Genomic DNA, 23,424 nt, shown 5'->3' with positions numbered 1-23,424 from the left:
CCAGCCACCTAGTATGGTATGAAATGGGGGTAGTACCGGCTACGGGGGATGATAAATCAAGTGTTTCAAGTTCTATCAGCATAGCCTCCCATTCCAGCGAAATGGGCTGTTTCGGCAACCCTCTCACCTCTTCCCTACGCAGGAGCTGCCCCTTCGGCCTTTCCCTACTGAAGCAGGTCCGCTTGCCAGATGGACACAGCCGTCACCGCTAGGATAAATGCTAGGTCCAGGAACTTTAAGCGTACCTTCTGTATCTTTGAGTGTCTCCGGTGACCCGTAAGACAACCCAGAGCCTCAGCCGGCACTGGGAGTTGTGTAATTGTGTTTAGTGCGGTGCAGATTAGTCTCCAGTAATCGTTGAGGCAAGGGCAAGACCATAGCAAGTGGAGAAAACCTTCCTCGTCTTCTCGACAGCGGGGGCAACAATGGGGGGAATTTGGAAACATGCGTTGGAGCCGTTTGGGCGTGAGGTATGATCTATGCAGAACCATGGACTGGATACATTTTAGTTTCCCTTTGCGTGACACCTGTCTAGGGTGCTCCAACATATGTGCCCATGCCTGGTCAGTGATTTCCAGTGCGGAATCCTCTGACCTTTGTGTCCTGAGCGAGGTGAGAGTGATAGCGGCATGTGTTCTAATTCTGGCATACAGCCACCGCACTAGGTGACCCCTAGGTCCCATATAATACAGCAGATGTACTAGATCATGTTGTGGCGGTTCCTCTCTTTGTGGGGCCCAGGTTGTCCGTATGTAATGCGTCACATTGGCATGTGGTAGGAATACATTTTTCAGTGCTTCCGTGGCCTGTGCGAAGGAGTCCTGGTCTAGTATGATGCCATCTCCAAAAAATGCACCTATGTCCTCCACCCCATACTCAGTCCAGTCCTGTATCCTTACCCTCAACAGTCTACCCTGTGGTGTGGGGATTCCAATGAGGGTAATTTTGTGATAGATAAGATAAGGGATCACTTCTTTGGTGTATAATAGAGCCTTCCTCCAGCATTGAAAAGCGGTTCTCAACAGGGATGAGCAGTCTGGAGGTATCCTAGCCTCTGGTAAGAGTAAGGAGTGCAATTCGCCATGATCTATTCTCTGTGGTGTGAACCCAATCTCCTGTAGATTCCTCCCTGCCTTCCAGTATGACAGCCATTGGAGTTGGCTGGCATAGTATTAGTAGCTTCTGAAATCAGGAACTTCGAATCCGCCACTGCTTGTCCCCAGTTGGAGTTTGCGGTGACTGATCTGTCGTCGCCCCGCTCCCCAAATAGTGTGATCAACAGAGCATTCAATGTGTTGAAAATAGATTGAGGGAGAGCCACAGGTATATTTACAAAATAATATAGGAGGGGGGGCAGCATTACCATTTTCGATTCGGCAATTCTGCCCATTACATGGAGTGGCAGCATAGCCCAGGAATTCACACTGGCACGAAGGGCTATTATAGCTCGGACTATATTACCCTCGATTTGGTCCGTCTGTGTCCGATAGACATGGATGCCCAGATATTTGAAGGTGGAGGGGGCTACCGGCATTGTATAGTTTCCAAACTATATGTGAAGTGGATGTTGTGAGTCCCGAAAAAAATATGTAATCGATTTCTCTGGGTTTATAGACAGTCCTGACAGATGCTCAAAAATGGCAAAGATGTCGGGGAGGGGGCATTACTCACTGACGGATCTCGTAAATATAACAGTATATCATCTGCATAGATAGATATTATATGATTAGTTCCCACGACAAATCCTCTTTAATGATAGTCAGGTTTTTAGTTACAAATCTGAAAATGCTGCGTTAGAAAGTTGGCATTTTCTTGTCCCAACCAAAATATTTCACATGACTAGGTGTGCGTGACAATTGGCCCTTTAGTATTCCTTCCACATAGTCACATAATATAGAGACTGGGTGATGGCAGGATGGACGGACCATCTAAGCAGAATGGGATAGTGGAGCTTTCACCTATAACACATACATTTCAAAGAGGCTGCCGCAGCACACTTACACAGGGCTTCACACTAGGTCACTGTCCCCCCAACAACCTCAGACCAGGTCTGGGAGGCAGGAAAATAGAGACACTTCATTGGGGTGGGGGGCTCCAGAAGCTTCTCCTACTTCAAAGGGGGCATTAAGCATACAAATAGAGCCCTCAGACCAACTCTTCAGTTCATTTCTGGAACTGCAGACTGCCCTGCTGGGTAATTCTGAGGAATGCCGTGTTGCATGAAGATGACTGCTCTGCAGCCTGAAGCCAGCCTTGTACCCCCAGAGGACTGCCCTGCTGCTTGAGCCCTTATTTTTTACACAAACATTTGTAGAATACTGATATTTGGGGATTAGGTTTATTTAAAATCTCAAAGCATGTTTACGGATTAATTTCCTGTTGATGGAAGACTGAATAAGTTTAAGTATTTTTTTTCTGTAGGTCAACCAGATGGCTGATATGATTTTTTTGTGAGTGTTCAGTGTTTTAGTGGGTGCCTGATCTCTTGTTCATGCTTTGGTGTGCCCTGAATTCAATGGAATCCCCTTTATCTGCAGGTTTATTGATAATGTCATTTTCAGTCATGAGGCTCTCCAAACAGTGTCTTTCCACTTTGGAGATATTACATAGAATATACTGTGTCCGCTTTATAACTTTCTCTAAGTTTTGAACAACAATCTTTTCAAGAGCCAGAATTTCTGCTGGCATGAAGAAGGAAGGAGGATTAAGAGTGAAGAAAAGGCAACTTGAGCCAGTATCACCCTCAAAAGAACTGTTGGAAAAGAAATCTTAGAGCTTCACTTTACAAAAAAAGATGCATTTCTCTCTTAAGTCTGACAAACTCTGCAAGCAAGTTCATTGTTTTGAAACCTACGCCTCTGCTAATGATAATATCCTCATTGTGACTTAAAATATAGGACAATATGTTGAAAATTGGGTACTTTCAATCTTGAGTTTGAGTCAATCGAAGTTGCACTGAGTGAGCTACAAAGTGGTGATTCACAGTTTAGTAAGCTCCTTGAGTGCACCCCCTGAAATGGAGGTGGTTGTCTGCCCCCTCCCCCTTTGAAGTGAGGCTGGGTGGTGTCTGCACTGTGAAAGATTGAGATTTCATTTGCTAAGACTGTTTCTGTTGAGCACACAGCTTCTTCTTTATTGCTGGACTGCTTCGTTTTTTACATTCTGCATTGACATTGTTCCAGTTCCTGCATTATTCTCCTTCCTCCATTAGGAGAGGTCCTGCAATTCGTGTCCCTCCCTTCTTTGTACCACTTTCCTGCCCCCAACTTATTTTTGACTCATTCCTCTCCAGATCGATGAAGCTATTCTTTGGGGAGATCTCTCCATCTCTACTCACTTGTATTTGCCTTAGCTTCTATGTATTCTCAGAGGAATGTATTAGCATTTTTCTGAAGTTGTTGCCTGGAGTTTAAATTAGCACCTTCACAAAACAGTGGAGTTCATCTCAGAATTGCCAGAACAATGCTGGTCGTTTCTTCAGCAAGGGGATTTGGGTAACTAAGCAACAATTCAGTTTTTATGAAAGTGTTAACCTTTCATTGCATTTAACAGTTATAGGCCATATTTTTCCTGATGTCACTACTCAGTATAATTGAGAAGCCTATGCAAACTTGTCAAATTCATACATAACTTGGAATTATTTTAAAGGGGAATATTACTGAGTGGGAGGAAATCAAATTGTTTTCAAAACAAATTATACAATATAAACCAAAATGACAATGGGTCATCTTTGTCAAGAACAAAAACGAAATTAAATCAAAAGTTTCCATACATTTCTAAAGCTTGTTTTTTTCCCCCAGGTGTCTTCTTCGTTATGTTGTTGCTTTTAATTTAACCTAACTGTATTTACAAAACATTTGTCTTGCCAGCAACATCATGTTTCTCTTTATTATTTACATTAGGTGGGATGGTCACTATTAATCAAAAGTGATATAGCATAATCTAGAATTCACAACCCTGCTGAAATGAGTGATTATCAATGAATATTTTAAAAGGTAGAATTTCCACTTTTAGAAAAGAGGCAAATCATTTTTGCTGGTTGGTTTCCAGATAATGTATGTTCTGCCAATCTGACACAACGGCAACAGGACTAGGGATGAATATCGACTTCGAACATATTTGTACACACAAAATCTATCACAATCCATATTGTTAAATAGAAAACATAAGCAGTCATACGAACAGTGCTGATAAAGATTTGTGTTTTGATAACATGAGTTAAGGAGATATTAATAAAATTAATGTTATTTTTAAAATGTGAGGAGTATAAATAAATAATTTGTACTTACTTGGGAGAGTAATTGCACACCAGGTAAATGGCTTTGGGCCATATCTGTCCCCACACATTCATGTTATGACACAAGTTTATAGCACATCCAATTCTGTTACTTGTTGCCCATACTACCTAAATGGCAAGAAAAATTGATGTAGAAAAAAATTAATACAGATACGTATATTTGACAAATGTATAATTTAAAGGAATCTGACCTGCTAGTATGCATAATCCCCAAAGAAAAGTAAAATATGTATTCTCTCAAGGTTGAATAAGATGATACAATACCATTTGTTTTAGATAATCTGCATGCACTTCTCGCACTTTAAGAGCAGCACACTACGCGACGTAAATTTAGGAATGTTCCTTGCTAAGACAGTTTGTTCTGCGATACTCACACTCGCAGAGAGAAGAAAATCAGTTTGCAATGAAACAAATGTGTTGCATGTTCATCTACACTTTCATTGTAAAACCAAAATACAAGGCAATACAATGAAATGTTCCTGTCGTACAACACATAAGAATCGCTGTATGCGTTTAGTTGAATTAAATCTTTACACAGAGGGATAGCAGATACAGTCTTGCTGACTTATGTATTGTGGACTCATGATACATGACCTTTTTGGCAGAGGTTTCATGTTCTCATTTATATGATTGTTGGTTCATCCCTTTCAAAACTTAGCTGACTCAATGAACTATGACAAGGGTATGAAAGTTCACCATTTCAGTTGTACGATTGTTAAAGAAAATACTATAAATGTATATTTATTATCTGCAACGGTTGACTCATCCCATTCCAATATCGTTTGGACTTTTCACCATCTAATCTACACTGTTCACTATTTCACAGCATTGAACCATGGCACACATTGTAATTAAATATATGTTTTTAGCATGTAATTGATAACAACCCAACTGTTTATGTCATATTATAAACTTAAAGGCTTTTTCCCTGTTTGATATTCTTTTCAAATGATCTCAGTACTAGAAGTCCTGAGAAGCGATCACACATGACTTAACTCTGATTACTTAGGTGTTTTAAATAATAGAGGAAAAACCGCTCTTCCTCGAGATCACAGTGAGATTAAGGTATGTAAAGCTTTGCTGTAGCAAGCAACATTTTGCAACGTTCCGGATTTTCGCTATGGTAATCATGCAAAATATCCCTGTTTAAGTTTTGTGTATTGTGAGATAATTTTCACTGCAAAGCGAGTTAATTTTCACTCTAATCAATCCTAACCAAGATGGTACACGTATGCAGACCTTTTCTCTGAATGTTTAGTTATTTCTATATACAAAGACAAGCCTGCAGAGATTTTGTTTCCGTGCAGGTTTAACGTTTGTGCTAAAAAAGTGTCCTAAAATTCACAATTTACACACATGTGGGCAAGCACAAACTGTAAAGCTATTCATAAAACTTTCTAAAAGTTGGAAAATGAAAATGCTGCAACTTTGCATAATCAGCAACTTGTATGATATAGAACATTCGAAGATGTTGATATTACATGCTGTACAGCAGTTACATCATATGCTAAGTGTAATATGACGGCAATATTCCATTATTGCCTTCTACCAAATGATCACTATAATGACTGTCATCTGTAACCGATCATCATCAGAAAAAAAACACCCTTTCAATACAGCTTGCAAACATCTTGAAAATAGATGTGTCTGGTCTGAGATAGGAGTACATTTGAGCACTATTTGATCCCAAGGTTGATGAACTTGCAAAGAAATATATGTCTTAAAACAGAAAGTATCTGGTGGAAATGTTACTTGTCCTTCTCTTGTAGATGCAAATAATGACAACCATAGATATTAACCCCAATTTATGATGCACTTCAGTGGATTGCTTTCCTATGTAGGATCCTGCCTTACCGAAACTATCATCACTATACCACCCCCTTGGATGTTAGCTACTGGAATGTCACATGAAGGAGGTACGCTATTTTTTACTAAGACCTTACAGTACATTTCTGAAAGTAGTCTGAACTGGAATGTAATTACGGTTTACAAAATAAGGAAATGTTTCTGCTTTACATTAAAAGGTTTAAGCCACAGATCATGTCATAAGATTTTTTAAATAGTAATAAATAAGAGGGCAATGGAAGCCTCTCCTTTGCATAACATATTGCAAGAGATCGATTTCTTTGTTCTTTAAAACTTTTTACTTGTTCATGTAGCGCACTCCACAAATGACAAATGATTGATGATTGCTCAGTCTTGGATTCCAAATCGAAGAATTGGCAATTCCCAGTGCGGGAGAGAGAGAGAGAACAAAGAGACACCCAACAGTTTCCAATAATTACTCATTAGAGTATTATTTATACAGCAAACAAACCTTCCTCTCAGGAACCAAATTACCTTAAGTGTTACTTTCCAACAAAAATATTATTCTTATTCCGGTTACTCTTGTTTCAGAAACATTTGCTATTAGCTTCTGGTTCTTTTTTTTTTTTTTCATTTGGTGCATGATAACAATATGCAGATTACACTTAGTTTTTCTGATCGCATTACAAACATCGTATAGATTCAAAACATCGGAAAAAAAGCAAGGTAATAATAAAGAAAAAAGAAAAAAGAAAAAATAAAGAGAAGAAGAAAAGAAAAAGCAAAGCAAAACATCATACATGTATTCTCATCACCATGGGTAGGTTACGTGTATCTCTACATGAATTATTTGTGAAAATTTTCATTTAACAGTTGATTGGCAATTGATCATCATGCACACATTTCTGAGTATTTTAACCTCCTCCCATTCCTCCCACCCCCGGGGTAGGCACATTTTATCAGAAAGAAGTGAAGAAAAAAGTAAGTCGTTTAATTATTGGCGTAACTCTCAAGCCACTTAGTTAGAGGTTCCCAGATCTTTAGCCCTCTCTGACAGGACCGCACACCTCTTTTTTCATAAATGGCTTTCTCATAATTGTAGTTTGCCACTAGTTGTATTAGCCTTTGGTGGTATCCTGGGGGAAATGGGTCCAGCCATGCTGAAGCAAGGCAGAGGCGGTATATTGCTATGGGTTACCTTGCGTCTCCTGATCGACCCCAAAACATATCAGGGAAGAAGAAAGAGTAATATTCCTCCCTAATACTTCTTTAAAGAAATTCATAATCTCACATTTAAGATTACTTAATACGTAACAAGAAGCAAACATATGGTTGAGATCAGCCTGGTATAAGGAGCATCGTGGACAGCAAGTCCCTCTCCCCGTCCCCCTTTTTGCAATTCTATTTGGAGTATAGTACAGCGAAAAGCAGGATTTATAGTACTGAGCTTGAAGCCGTGCCAAGATTAGCAAATTTTGTGCTAACTCGCATGAGTGGGGTACTAAGTCTTCTGAAATGTCTATTTCCTCCTGCCACTTCCTAGCTCTCATTATTAAATCATCTGGCAATAATGCGTTAAGAGAGTTATACACTGTTCCAATGGATGCATGATTTGATCTTAGATTATCAATGATAGGATTGGTAATGAATCCTGCTGGGCCACCGCACTTTCTACCCAAACAATTGCGTACTTGTAAGTATTTGTAAAAATCTCTCCAGTCTAATCTATATTTTTCTTTAATTTCTCAAAAGAAGCGATACCTGAGAGAGAGTAAAGATCCCCAAGTTTGGCCAGACCATTATTTCGCCATTTTTTAAGTAATGGGTCTTTAAAAACATTGGGCAAGTTTGGGTTGTTACATGTTGGCGTGTAGTAATTTAGATGACCCAGACCTAGCATTTTCTGAACCATTTTCATACTTTTAAATGGGGCCACCAGTGTCTTGAAGCGCACCTTTTTTTAATGAGAATCATTTAGAAACCGCCAGATCCATCCTCCCGCATCTTTGCCCATTATGAGCTCTATAGGCGTGGGTATATCTTCTAGGATGTTATCTGTGGTTCGGTCAATCAAGAGGGTAAGATTGTGCAGCAAAGTGGTTGCCCAGTAGTAAAGTCTTATATTTGGGAGACAATAGAGGTTGGTGGGTGCACAGCTGGGTAAATTAACGTATTTGGAAAAAACAGTTCCAAGGTTCAGGGTGCTCTCAAAGGGTGGTGTTATCCGTCTGAACACCTACAAATATCACTAAAGTTGTGTATGCAGAGAACTGCAAGTACATCCCCTAAGGAGGCACACCAGGATACCATTGGTCATCGACTTTGAAGTAACTGTGATACAGGATGAATATCATCAATTCCATAAGGAACGTTTGCATGAGTGGGTCAATGTCAAACAGCGAGCTACATCAAAGACACTACGGATTTCCTCACGAAATTATCCAGTATTCAAATACTGAACAACGAGCCCCTTGTTCTCTGTACAGCTGATGTTAGCTCGTTATACACTTCGATACCCCACCAAGGGGGAATCGAAGCCATTGAACAGATCCTACTTAACAGTGACATTGACCCACTCATGAACCATTGGTCGATGACCAATGGTTCCTGCAACTCTCCGGAATGGCGATGGGAAACTGCGCTGCCCCGTCATACGCTAATGTATACATGGAAAATTTTGAAAGACATCACTTATACACCAACTCAAGTTTCCAAAATCATTCCAAACTGTACGTGCGGTACATTGATGATCTGTTTATACTGTGGTCTGACACCAAAGAATCCCTACACAACCTACTTATGGAAGTTAACAGTAAGGACCCTCGCATCAACCTAACATGGCAAATCAGTGAAACTGACATCGCCTTTATGGATGTCCTCATTAAAAAGACCCCTGGAGGACTGGTCACGGACCTACACAGGAAGAGCACTGACCGCAATAATTCCCTCCACTTTGCTAGTTTCCACCAAGGATCCTTGAAGAAACACCTTCCGTTCTCTCAAATGTTGCGCGTGAAGCGCATTGTATCTGATGACATTGCAGTTGACACACGTATCATGGAAATGCACAACAGGTTTCGTGATTGAGGTTACCCTGACAATATTCTCCAACAAGCACAATCACGTGTGGCCAACATTTCCAGGTCAGACAGCCTTGCTAAGACTCAAAAAACCACAGAACAACGTATGGTGTTAGTGTCTAAGTTTTCCACAGCGAACTCATCATACAAAAAGATCATATGGAAACACTGGCCCATATTACAGAATGAACCTGATTTTCACGGCATCTTTGAAAAACCACCCATATTCGCTCACACCAGGAGCAGAAATATCAAAGAAATCCTTGCTAGGCCTACTGACATATCTAAACACCATCGTGGAACCCAACCATGCTTGAACTGCAATCATTGCAACAATGTCATCAAAGGCAACAGTATGCAACATCCTATGAAAGGACACAACATCAAACTTCAATTTGACGCTACCTGTGACTCCACGAACTTGATTTACACCCTGAAATGTCCGTGTGGCAAGCTATATGTTGGCAAAACAGAACGCAAAATAAAAACTCGCCTCAACGAGCACAAGTCCAACATAAGGTTGAAAATGGAAAAGTCTAATGTTGCCATGCACTTCGTTGATGCACGCCACACCATTGCCCAATTGAAATTTATTGTCTTGGAAATTATACCCAAGAATGAAGGCATTGATAACAACAAATTGCTGTTAAAAAGAGAACTTGAATGGATTTATTTACTACAGACACTGAAGCCTCATGGGCTCAATGACCGCATTGAATTCAGTTGTTACCTTTAAAGTGTTCATTATATGCCATATACCTGTTTTACTGTACTCCTGCACCTCTCCCAGCTTCCTTTTTACCCTACTTTCTGTACCTCACACTAGTCTCCCGTTAATTTCCCCCATTCCAAGATGGCCACGACATTTCCCTTCACGAACCGTTTTCCTATGCTTGAGTCACCCTATGCATGAGTCCACCGTCGCTTTCCATTAACATATCTACCAGCCCCTCACACGAGCACACGAGACAGCGAGCTGACAACCCGGCAGATAGCGTTTTCGCGCGCTACGTGTTACCATGAAGTAAGTTTCTCTGTAAGCATCGAGTGACCATTGATGCGTTCGCTGTTATTTTTTATTTAACATTCACTGGCGGTAACATTCCTTTCACACGCCCCAAACCTTCACAATAGCATCGAGCACTTTGTAGTCCGTGACTTCCCAACTTCCACACTGCTAGCACAAGTAATTTCCCCCGCACGGTTTTAGACTACCTGTCCCCTGACACCCGTCTTTGTTTCCTTCCTCTACAGCTCTCCGTGACCAAGGGCACCTTCGCCCGAAATGCATTGGAGAAAGAGTTCATAAGTTAACATTCACGAATGTACGCTGTCTTCTGATATGTTGCTAATATCAGTCTAAAATTGCAAAAACCAACTGAAGAAAATTATGAAAAATAAATAATATCTTCAACTGAATATTGAATCACATTGCTTGATCTATCCTGGTGTGCCTCCTTAGGGGATGTACTTGCAGTTCTCTGCATACACAACTTTAGTTATATTTGGGAGAGCCAGCCCCCATTTTTCTTTTGGTAAAGAGAGAAATTTATAAGCTCTTCTGGGTTTCTCATAGGCCCATATAAATTGTGAAAACAGATCTTCTATATTTTTTTAGACACGTAAAGCTAAATTCTAGTGGAATAGCTCTCATAAAGTATAACAATTTAGGAAAGAAAAGCATTTTTATTAAATTATATCTCCCTATAATTGAAAGATGTAATTTGTGAAGTCTGATTAATTCAGGTTTGGGTTTATCAATCAAGGGATCAATATTACATTCAACTATTTTCTCCACAGATGCCATAACTTCCACTCTGAGATAAACAGCTTTTTTGACCTGACTTGTGTCTGTACCCATGTCGACATTTTAACAGATTATCTGGGTTTTAGATCTATTAAGGGAGTATCCAGAGAGACTTCCGAACTTGGCCACCTCTGATTCTACCTCAGCCATAGATATTCCTGGATTAGTAGTCACCAAGGCAATGTCGTCAGCATAGGCCAGTACTTTCGTCTCCCACCAATGTGATAGAATAGGAGTCATTTTCTGATTCCTTTCCAGCATACGTAAGAAGGGGTCTATATATAATACGAACAGGAGAGGTGAGCTTGAGCAGCCCTGGCGGGTACCTCTGGTTATTTTAAACGTTTCGGTTAATGCTCCATTTATTAATAACCTTGCGGTGGGTACAACATCTTCAATACTTGTAAATATCCCTGACCAATCCTGCCCCTTGACAGTGTCTCCCATAAAAAGGACAAGGAGACCCTGTCAAAGGCCTTCTTGGCATCAAGAAGGATAAGTGCCATTAGACCGACCCCTGCCCTCACCACGTTTTCAACAAGGCCGACGCTGTCATCGCACCCCACCTGAGGGACATTATCAACACCTCCTTCGACACCGCCACCTTCCCTGAGAGCTGGAAGCACGCCGAACTCAGCGCTCTACTCAAGAAACCTACAGCGGACCCCACCGAACTCAGAATTACCGCCCCATCTCGCTCCTCCCGTTTCCAGCCAAAGTCATCGAGAAGACCGTCAACAAACAGCTGGCCGCCTTCCTCGAGACGAATGGATCGCTCGACCCCTCACAGTCTGGCTTCCGAGCCAATCACAGCACCGAGACCGCCCTCATCGCCGCCACCGACGACATCCGAGCCCTGATGGACAACGGAGAAACAGCGGCCCTCATCCTCCTAGACCTCTCCGCGGCATTCGACACGGTCTGCCACCGCACCCTAGTGCAGCGCCTCAGCAACGTCGGAATCCAGGAGAAGGCACTGGAATGGATCGTCTCCTTCCTCGACGGAAGAACACAGAGAGTCCGCCTACCACTGTACAAGTCAGAGGCCACCGAAGTCATCTGCGGCGTCGCTCAAGGATCCTCGCTGAGCCCCACCCTCTTCAACGTCTACATGAGCCCCCTCGCGGCCATCGCACGCCAACACAACCTCAACATAATCTCCTACGCCGACGACACCCAGCTGATCCTCTCCCTGACCAACGACCCCGCCGCCGCCAGAGCCAACCTGCACGAAGGGATGAAAGATGTAGCCGAGTGGATGACGACCAGCCGCCTGAAACTGAACTCAGACAAGACAGAGGTCCTCATCCTGGGCTCCTCGCCCTCCTCCTGGGACCACTCCTGGTGGCCCCCCGCCCTGGGCACTGCACCCAAACCGACGGACTACGCACGCAACCTGGGCTTCATCCAGGACTCCTCCCTCTCCATGACCAGACAAGTCAACGCCGTCTCCTCGTCGTGCTTCAACATCCTGCGCATGCTACGGAAGATCTTCTGGTGGATCCCCACGGAGACCAGGAAAACGGTCACCCAGGCCCTCGTCACCAGCCGACTGGACTACGGCAACGCCCTCTACGCCGGAACCACCGCCAAGCTCCAGAAGAGACTCCAGCGGATCCAGAACGCCTCAGCCAGACTCATCCTCGACATCCCACGAAACAGACACATCTCCGGACATCTGAGAGACCTGCATTGGCTCCCCGTCAACAAAAGAATCACCTTCCGTCTCCTCACCCACGCACACAAAGCCCTACACCATCAAGGCCCGAGCTACCTCAACAACCGAATCAACTTCTACGCTCCCAAACGCCACCTCCGATCAGCCAGCCACGCCCTCGCCGCCGTCCCCCGCATCCGAAGAGAGACAACAGGAGGAAGGTCCTTCTCCTACCTGGCCGCCAAGACCTGGAACTCCCTCCCGACCGACCTGCGCTTGACCCAAGACCACCTCTCCTTCAGGAAGAAGCTCAAGACCTGGCTGTTCAAGCAGTAACGGCACCCCCTCCCCCCCAAGCACCTTGAGACCCTACGGGTAAGTAGTACGCTCTATAAATTTCTTTGATTGATCGATTGATTGATTGATCTCCTGATATGTGTGCAGCATCGAAGAGAGAAATAGTTCTCCTTATATGGTCTACTGTACCACGCCCCGGAATCAATCTGTGCTGTCTCAGGGATACGACTTTGTGAATTACCCCTGCTAGTCGAACCCCCAGGATTTTTGAGTAGATTTTGCTGTCAACATTTATCAAGGTGATAGGGCTTTAAGAGGCAGGTTCAAGTGCCGATTTTTTTTTCCAGAAATACCACGATTTTAGCCTGAGACCAAGAAGCCGGTGGTCCCCCCCCCCCCTAAAAACATTAACGACTAGCTGAAGCATTATCTCTTTAAGTTCTGTGGAGATGTTTTTATAAAATTCACCCAAAATATTATTATCAGGAAGGCTGTTGATGCAGAGCAGTGTGTCAATCCATTGGGGGGCCTCCTCTAGTATGATCTGATCCTCATGTGGTAGCTGTGCAGCTGGTATTTGATTTAGATAGTTAGTAATCTCATCTGAGCTGGCCGTAGTTGTCTCATGATATAGATTTTGATAGTAAGTGAGGAACTCCTTTCGAATACCCTCTTCATCTGACACTACTTCTTGTGCAGAGTTTTTAACAGCCTTAATGTTATTTCTGGTGGCTTTTTGTTTGCTGCATTCATATGCTTCCCTCTTCCATGATGCTAATCTATCCACCGCCCTCTCTGCAATTACACCTAAAACGGCTGATTTTGCTGAGATTATTCTTGCTTGCGCTTCCATTGTATCCTCACCATCCCTAAGAGCAATAATTAGTTTTTCTTCTACCTCCGTTAGCCGACATTGCAGTTGATCCAATACTTGGCGTTTTTCTCTATTCAGAGAGATTGAAAAGCCAAGTGTCTCCACTCTAATTGCCGCTTTCAGTGCATCCCAAACTATTTCGATCCTAGAGCTGCCTAGATTCTCTGTTTCATGTGCTTGGACTATTTCTCATTTAGGAGAAGGGATCGCTCAAAAGTCCAATTTGCACAATCTTTATTTATCGCTTTTGCCCCTCTAATTTCCACCACTAAGGGGTTATGGTCTGCAATGATATGTGGAGTCTTCTCTATTAATGACTCAGGAATAATAGCCTGGGGTGCAAAGAAATAGTCCAATCTGACCAGTTTATTATGGGGAGAGGAGAAGAAGGTGTAGCCAGGATCATTCGGGTGTTGTGAATGCCATATATCAATGAGTGCTTGTTCCTTGCATAAGGCCTTAAGGGCCTTAAAAACCTTTGGTGTTCGTCCTTTATATGTCCAATTACTATCCTGAGCTAAGATTTTATCTGCTAGGAGATTGATATTAAAATCCCCACAAATGACTACAGGTGGCGGCCATCAGGACAATTCGTTTTTTCAAGAAATCAAAGATTTCTGGGTCATCTGTAGTACTACCGTATATGGCGCATATAGTAAGTGTATCCCCGTTTTCCCTCCAGCATAATGTAATGGCCCACCTTCCATTTGAATCCGTTAGTGTTCGTGTAAATTGAAGAGATCGTTTTGCAGATAAAATTGCCACCTCCCCCGTATTCTAGCATTTTGGGTAGTAGCCCCAACCACCTTAAAGCTTAGTGAGTCTAACAGGTGTATTTGTGTCCGCTCTATGTGTGTCTCCTGCAAACATAAGATATCAGATGTGCCTCGTTGTTTCCTTATATCATTAAGACCACACACATTGATCGCTGCTATGCGTAGTTTACTCAATAAATGTATCTAAATTTCTCCAAGCAAGATCTCGTATTTTTAACAGCTTGACCTTAAACAACTTGAGTCTAAAAAAGAAAGAAACAACCTTACATGCTAGCTTACATGATGCCAACTCCCCCCCTGTCCTCAACCCTGTCCTGCCCCCGAAAAGCCCCTCCCCCACCCTCCACCGCCCATTGAGGCTACCTGGTTCATCATGAACCAGGATGAGGGCATCTGATCAGTCGGGGCTCCAATCCCACCCCCCTCGATCCGACCCTCTGTGCTGTTAGTTGCACAAGAAAGAAAGAAAAGAAAAAAAAAGGAAGAGAAATAATAAAAAAAAAAAATGGATAGGAGAAGAGCATCCTATTAACCTCACAGTTGCTAAATTATGTTGATATTTATAGCGAGCTAAAAGTTTTTTCCTTTTGATTTCCATCTTAGTCTCCATCGATATCCATTCTCAACTTTAGAGTATAAGGGAATAAGAATGTTTTTAGTTCTTGGTTTTGTCTCTTCTAGATTCTGTAATCTCCCGGAGATAAGGCTGTGCCTGAATTTCTGAAGAGAAACTGCCCCCATTTAAGATGATTTTTAGCTGAGCCGGGTTTTGTAGGTATACGGTCGCCCCAATTTTCTAAAAAGGGACGAAGAGCTGTCGCATCCTCCATCTTCGCTCAACTATTGCGTGGGCAAAATCAGGCCTGCTAAAGAAAGTAACACCATTGAATTCCCTCTTGCTGGTGGGAGTGCTAGGTCAAAACTTGACTGGCGTAGAAGAAAGTTACCAAGGAATACTAGCATTGCACGAGGATACTGTGCTGATGTCCCAAAGCGTTTGGAGGGAGTTAATGGGAAGGGATGTGTTCGTTGAATTTCTCGGTCCCAATCCCAGGATTGGAGTTCTGGAAACGCGCCTTTACAGAGTGTGATCATGTAAGCCCTTGAATCACTCCCTTCCACTCCTTCTGGGATACCCAGAAAGTGAAGGTTGTTGCGCCTTGATCTGTTCTCCTGGTCCTCGATCTTCAGCATTAAGTCCTTTACAATACCATCATGCTCCTCACCCTGCGCTTGGAGAGAGGAGACGTCCTTCTCCAGATTTTCTCTGCGTACTTCTACAGAGGTCATTCTTTCGGAGATCTCCGCGCATGTACGGCCACTTTCCGGATTGCACCCTGTAGTTTTTGAGTGGCCTGTCCATTTTTACGGTTATCTATCTTGCCCTCGTCCTGAAAGCTTTTGATTGAGCTCAAGACGTCAGCGAGAGAAGGCTCCTCCTTGTTCCTGGTGGGCCCAAGCACACGCTTTTCCAATTCTCCATGGTTGTGGAGTTGCCACCTGAGCAGATTGTTTTATCTGAGGGAGTCACAAATTGAGAGGATGAGTAATCCCATCTGAGTTCAGTGTCGCTTCCTTGATCTGTGGACTCCTTACTCGTGCGGCGACTTTGTTTTTTCTGTCTTCTCCTTTTCCTTTCCAGCTTTTTTTTGAGGCAATATCTTTCCAGGATTCCTCTGAGCCCCACGAGTCTGAGCTTCCCCATTCTTTTATCTTTCCATCACTAGATGTTGAGATGCCGGTCTCGTACCTCTCCGAGTCTTCAGTAACAGAGGGGGTTTTCTCGCTGCTGTTGGGATCCTCACATCGTTGTGTGGCAGAGCTTATTGAGTTAGCTGGGTCCTCCTCTGTAGTAACTTGAATGCTTGGCATGAGTTCGGTATTTATGTAGTTTGGGGTCCCCCCATGTTCTGTCTCAAGTGTTCTTAAATCCTGATTATGAGGACTAACCAGTGGGGTACTAGAAGAGTCGTCATGAGGTGATACACTATTTAGACCCAATGATAGAACGGGGGTTGCGCCTGGAGAAGAAGTGGGTTGGACCAGTGCTATAGTTTTTGGCGCAGGCATTTCCAGCGAGTTCTCCCATGAGGTCCTTTTAGTATTTACAGAGGTGTCTGGGTCGATATGTCCACTGGGTAGTCCTGCCATACTTTGTTCCTTGCGCGCTCTTTCTTCCACCACAGGGCTGAAGACATTAGATATTAATGGCTGCGAGTCAGATACATGAGCGTGAGCATTAGTTGTAGATTTGCTGTTTTTTTGTTTAACTTGTATCCTCCTTGCCTGCTTAGCCATCAACTTCTCCTTTTCACTGGAATTAAGTTTGAGAGGCTCGGTACACTCCTTACTTTCCTTGCCTTTTAGCCCCCGTGTTTCTGGGTGCAGCGGTAAAGGATCTGCTTGATTTAGTTGTACCATGTCAGTCCTGTCACATACCACTATTACAGGCAAATTGCAGTCTTTTCCCTTCATTGTTCTCCCCCCAGCTCTCCCCGTCATTCTTACTTATTTAGCCCTGGAACTTGTAGCAGCTGAGGAGTTATGGTAACAATGTATCTTTCTCTTCCTCCAACAATAGATCCCGGATCTGAAGCTGCTGCCTCTGTCTGTTCCTTGCCAGTATGCAGAGGGCTCTCCAGCTGCTGGTCGAGCTGGGCAGAGCAGCCACGTCACCACAGGCTGCAGGACGATGCGGATCGGTGATGCTGGAAATGTGGGAGACCCCAGGACAGTACAGCTCGAGATTGCCACACTGATTCAGATTCTGGTTGTCCCTTCACTCCGCGCCGCACCTCAGGTCCGCTAGCCCATGCAATCTCAACACGGGTGGTGATACAGAGACGGCCCATACAGTGAGTTTTGCGGAGATTCGGCCAGGCAGGCAGCGAGTAACGAGAGTATTTTACTGGCAGTTCCTTCCCATCAGTAGCGCCTTTTTCCCTTGCTTGCTAGGTGGTTGGATCGAGGAGCAGCGTAGGGTAGCTGCTACTCAGGTGCCATCTTGCCTCTCAATCCATTTAGCTTCTGATTCATGTAGAAATCCTTTGTACTGTTTCTGTGTGTCAGGAGAATTGATATCTGGCCTGAGGAATATCGCAGTTTATTTGGTGAAATACGTGTCAGCTTATATTTTAATACCATTAGAACATCAAGTCACAAAATGATGTGTTATGTATCGTTCAAAGATGCTACTGTAGCATAGTTTGGGCCTGTACATACCTACCAAATGTCAAAGTTCTTGGTATTTCAAAAAGACTACTGAAGATGAAATGGCAGGAATGTTATTTTCTACTTGGGAAGGTTGGCTTTATCGTAAAATTAAAGGAAATCGGAATATATCTATAAATTACAACTAGATAAAAACTTAGCAAAAATAATAACCATTTGTTGGTGTTCCATGGAGGCACAAACTTCAGTCTCCTGTAGGTGATCTGGACTGCACCTACTGAAGCAGGGTCAAGACTGATTTGCATATGACTGGGTCCAAACTGAGGTGGCATGTTGGGCAAAAGAACGACAGGAAGGAATGCTACTCCGAGAGATTGCCAAAGGTTAGACTTAGTGCAAGCATCCTCCCATCACCTTTGGTGTGTTTAAAAGAGGACATGCAATGGTTACCAGCTGTTTCAACCAACTAATCATACGTGTAGTCTATAAAGCTACTGATCTACGTAATATAGAGCAACATTACACTGATTGTATAACCCATCCACGACCCTATGCATAAGTTGCTGGTGATGATCCTAGAAGCTGGATGCAGCCAGAAATATTGTCTTTCCATAATGAATGTTAATGAGATAAACACAGTAATTTACATAATTGTTCCTTATATTAAAACATGTTTAGTGTTGAGCACGTGAATAGAGGGAGGTTACAAGATCTCATATTAAATTATAGAGTTTTTTTCGTCACAAAAATTTTCTACATCTAATATGAAATGAAAGGCTCTTTATTGTTCTTTCATGTGCATAAACTCGTTATCAAAAAAAAAATTATGGACTATCTAAAATATCAGAGGTGATTGTATAAACTGCCATGAATTTATCCCTTTTCATCTCGTTGGCTTTTCTGCCTCCAAGCAAGGTCACAGCATCTACGCTATTTGAAAGTAATATGGGTTTAATGATTAAGAGTGGCTACATGTTTTACTAATGGCACTTATGTCTCTTGCATGCGTGTGTTAACACATAATGGTAGTAGTCTGACTTCATTTATATAATGCCATTTGTTTGCCAGTGAAAGAGACTGGCATTGTAATATTTCGAGGCAGTCTCAAACTATTTTTTTTTCAAAAAAATATTTTGATGCATTTTCTACAAACAAGAAAGTATGATCATGAATATGCTTCTTTTGGGCTAAAGAAGACAGAGATTACAGAAAAGCAGCTAATGCCTTCTTCGTCAACTGCTATCTAAGCACCATTAGATTTACACCATTCCGTGATGTCTTAATCTGTGACCCAAGGGAATTTTCTGTGACATCCGAGGGATTTTATATTACATAAAGAGAATTCTGACATATATCCTTTTCTATGGCGAAAATAAAAAATATATTAGTCATAGGTACTCGATGTTGCCTGGGGAGCTAAATTGCGTAAAATGTGCAGCACAACCAATAAATATTGAAATAGCCCCCAGTTAGATCTACAGTATTGAGATGTGTCACATGAATAGTCATTGTGAAAGTCCTCAATACCTGACTGGATATGAACTTCTAGGACTGTCAGTGGGTACCGAAGACATGGACTGTGAAGCTGAAGACATTCTCATCAACCAGGGTTTTTTACTTGGGATATGATTTAGATGGTTGAACGTTTCCTGACATGCGTCATAAGTGAGAGATAGAGGCAAAAATGTATATCTTTCAAAATCTCAAAGCTTGTCATAGCCATGCTTGTAGGTCCAGATAAATATTGTATTGACCCATACTCCACATTTATTCGCAGAGGCATCTTGACCCAGGTGTGCACTGCACAGTTAAAATCAAAATCATTCCAAAACATTAGACTGCGCAAAAGTATATTTGTTCTGCTGTGAATTTCTAAATTTTATAATCCAAGCGAGCAAGAGCAAGATGCATATTTAAAATGCAAAGCATAGTCTAATAAGCGCTCACTGTAATTTACCTGAGTATAATGGGTGCAGACAGGTCCGGAGCATCTAAATGGACAATACGGGTTGCATTCCTGTGAATAAGGGTAGGTGTAGTCTCTCACTTCATCATACCAAGCCTGAACATGGTAGGTTGGAGGTCTGAATCTGTTTATGAAATACAACAAAAAGATTTTTAACAGCAATTCACATTTACCACCCTTCGATTGTATTATGAAAATGATATTGCTAATAATTTATCTACCTTAATTACAGATGTGTGTATTTTCAAAATGTCTAAAATATATGTATAATCTAGAATCTAAAACAATACCTCATCTAAGTAAATTTTGTTACGATTGCTAACTGTAAAAACCATGTATTATGCCGCTAGGAAAATAGGCTAGTACTCACACAAAAAAAATATACAAAAATATTTTGTTGTAAAATCGAGCACGACCAACTAAACTTTTAATTCTTTAGTGTAATGACCAAATTATGTAACTGTGGAGACGTAACTACCCTCTAAATTAACGTGTTTTAGAGAAAATTTCAACTAGGAGGTACAGTTGGAAAATAGTCAATGTGTAATGGTACAAGCAGAGTTTAGAAATTTCTGTGAACATTAAATCCAAGAACGTAGAACATCCACAGCAGCGTCAAAGATAATACAGCTAATTGAATCTAAAGGTACTAACAAAAAGATAAGGGTTGAAGACCTAGAGACCCAGTTCAGTTTATACACTTCGTACAGTGAAGATGCAAATGTCTCCTTTAATAAGATATGGTTCTGCTTATTGCTCATCTATTACTTGAATACCTGGATATTCAAAAGCCAACCTCTAGAAATGCATGTTTTTAAATCATCCAATTCAATATGACCCTTCTCTGCCCTTTTTGATATCTTGTGCTAGATCTGCATAATAGGGGCAATATATCAGAATTGTTGTAGTTCTAGCTTGGGTAGGGCATACACTGCTCCCTGAGGCATGCTGTATTCAGGTATGGACTTTAATATCTGCCCATTTTCCGCCCAACTTTCAATTGGCTACCGATACTGTCCGTTCTAAATGGTTGCTTTTGATTTATGAACAGGCTTAGTAGTCCATCCTTAGTACCACCTAGTCTGCATTTGTAGTCCACCATGAAGATTGGACGTTTTAATTGTGTTGTTACACAGTCTGTTTTATGTACATTCTGTGAACATTATTTTCTTTAATGTTTTTAGTCTGCTTCAACACACTGCGAATGCTACGTAGGATCTTCAAGTGGATCCCCACTGAAACAAGAAGAACAGTCACCCAGGCCCTCGTCACCAGCAGGCTGGACTATGGCAACGCCCTCTACGCAGGAGCAGTGGCCATCTCCTGAGACGGCTGCAACACATCCAGAACCTCTCGGTACGTCTGATCCTCGACATTCCCCGCCGCAGCCATATCACCCCCCACCTGAGAGACCTACACTGGCTCCCCGTCAACAAGAGGATAACCTTCAAGCTCCTCATCCACGCACACAAAGACCTCCACGACGCCGGCCCAGCGTACCTCAACAGACGCCTCAGCATCTACACCCCCACCCCCAAGCTCCGCTCTGCCGACCTCGCCCTCGCCGCTATACCCCGCATCCGAAGAACGACAGCCGAAGGCAGATCCTTCTCCCACTTCGCTGCCAATACCTGAAACACCCTCCCCACCAACCTACTGGCCTTTTATGGCAGCTGGGCACCTTTCTTTAGATGACCCGCTTCTATATCAAGGGGTGTGGCTGCCATTAATGTGAAAGCGCAACATGGGACGCTTTTACTCAAAAACAAAAACATTTATTTTTTCAACTTAACAAACATGCTTTTTTGTGTAAATGCATCCCACGCAGCTCTTTCACTTTAATGGCAGCAGCACACCTTTTGTTAGATGTGGGCAACTGAAGAAAGGGGCTTGGCCGCCAGTAAAGTAAAAGCACGACACAGGGTGCTTTTACAAACAAGCATTTGCATTGCAATAGGTCTCGCATTTGCTAAAGTTAAAGCTATTGGCATTGTAAATGACACTGCCTTTTATTTAAGCACCACATAAAAAAAGGCAATGGGAGTTACCATGCCAATAGCCCAAACTCTCGCAAATGTGAGACCTACGGCATTGCAAATACTTGTTTTATAGTTTACTCTTGATATCATGATGGCAGTCTACCATGTAATGAACTATCACATTTTTGAGTCACTTGCTCTCAGCACCTCGCTTAATGTTCTTGAGTGACTACCATAAAGTTTCAGGCCTACATTTTGTAAAAACCATGGGGCAGATGTATCATAAAACCATTTTGCGAGTCCGTAATTGCGATTTTTTGCGAATCGCAATTTCGGAATCGCAAAATGGTATGTAAGAAGAATTCTGAGAGAAATTAGCGATTTCTTAAAAATCGCAGAATTATTTGCGATTTTTTTGCGATTTCTAATTTTGCGAATTTCGCAATTTAAGAAATCGCAAAAACGGGAATCATGCAATACAGTCTGATGACATCACAACCAGGAAGTTCCAGTGATTGCTTGCACCTGCTACCCAGAGCCACACCCAGTGGCAGTTGGAAGAGTGTGCTGAGGCAGAGCAGACCTGTTTGGAGAGCAATGGAGTCACAGGGGGCACAGGAGGAAATGGCATTGGAAAAGAGGAAAAGAAAGCAGAAGTTTTCTGAAAAGGAGCAAGAAGTGCTCATTGAAGAAATGGTGTGTAACCATGAGGACCTGTTTGGCAAAAAAGCATTGAAAGTACCCGACTCCAGGAAAAGAAAAATCTGGCTGGAGATCCAGGCGAAAGTTAACTCTGTAGGAGTCACCACTCGCTCCATTGAGGAAATAAAAAAGGTGGTATGACATGAGACTCAGATCCAAAGAAAGACTTGCTGAGAGGATCAAAGAGGCAAACCAAACAGGTGGTGGAACTTCTGCTGTGGACCAACCCACACCCCATGAGGAACTTATTGAATCCACACTGTTACCTGAAAGTGTGAGTGGAGTGGCTACCATTGATAGCTCTGAACCCACAGCAACTACACAAGGTAAGATGAATGCAAATTGCATCCATGTATGTGTACAAAGAATGTGTGTGTGTGCTGTGCATGTCAGATAAATAGTAGTCCACTTACACTGTAAAACAAGGAGTGAGCAATGCATTATGGGAGTGGTAGTCCTATTGAGATAGTAACACTCTTAATCATAGTAACTCATGTTATTTTACAAAGTAGTACTTTGGCATGCTGAAGCAGTGTAGTACAAGTAGTAGTCTGCTATGAAAAAAAGTAATTTTACATGAACACAAATTCATATGTCGCACTCTACATCCACAGAACATATAAGTGAGTCCAGGACAGAGAATGATTTTGAAATTTCTCCTCCTCATGTGACGTCAGGAAATGAAGATGAAGTCACTAATGCCCGTGTACAACATCTGAACATACACAGGAAGCGCAGACGTGTTCCACCTATAGAACCAATGGGACAGGATGAAAATTCTGAAGTTGAATCAGTCCCCAATGAGACAGTTACAGTGTCCTCCCAAGACGCACAACAGCAATCCCAAACTCCAAGGAGGGCATGCTCATTCTGTCTGGAGGCATATGGGAGCAACACAGGACAAAGTGAAGGAGGCACAGTGTTCGCAGGCCTTAAGCAGAACATGCTTCAGGTGCAGCGCCTACAACATAAGGCACTGAGATCAATTAATAGGCAGCTACTAAAATCAAAC

At 42.5% G+C, this 23,424-nt stretch overlaps 1 protein-coding gene across 1 annotated transcript in view; it reads right to left on the bottom strand.

The window, feature by feature from the left end:
• The window catches only part of CRISPLD1 (cysteine rich secretory protein LCCL domain containing 1), a 280,007-nt gene that overhangs the window by 164,340 nt on the left and 92,243 nt on the right, over positions 1 to 23,424 (bottom strand). The window contains exons 4-5 of the mRNA XM_086965901.1: positions 19,723 to 19,855; positions 4,290 to 4,405 (exon numbers count right to left, since the gene is read on the bottom strand). Of these exons, the coding sequence (XP_086822027.1) occupies positions 4,290 to 4,405; positions 19,723 to 19,855 (249 nt within the window). The remainder of the gene's footprint in view (positions 1 to 4,289; positions 4,406 to 19,722; positions 19,856 to 23,424) is intronic.

This window comes from Lissotriton vulgaris, chromosome 4_1 (assembly GCF_964263255.1).
Source record: "Lissotriton vulgaris chromosome 4_1, aLisVul1.2, whole genome shotgun sequence".
NCBI lineage: Eukaryota > Metazoa > Chordata > Amphibia > Caudata > Salamandridae > Lissotriton > Lissotriton vulgaris.
Note: the sequence above shows the minus strand (reverse complement) of the source record. Positions and strands in the feature narration are given on the sequence as shown.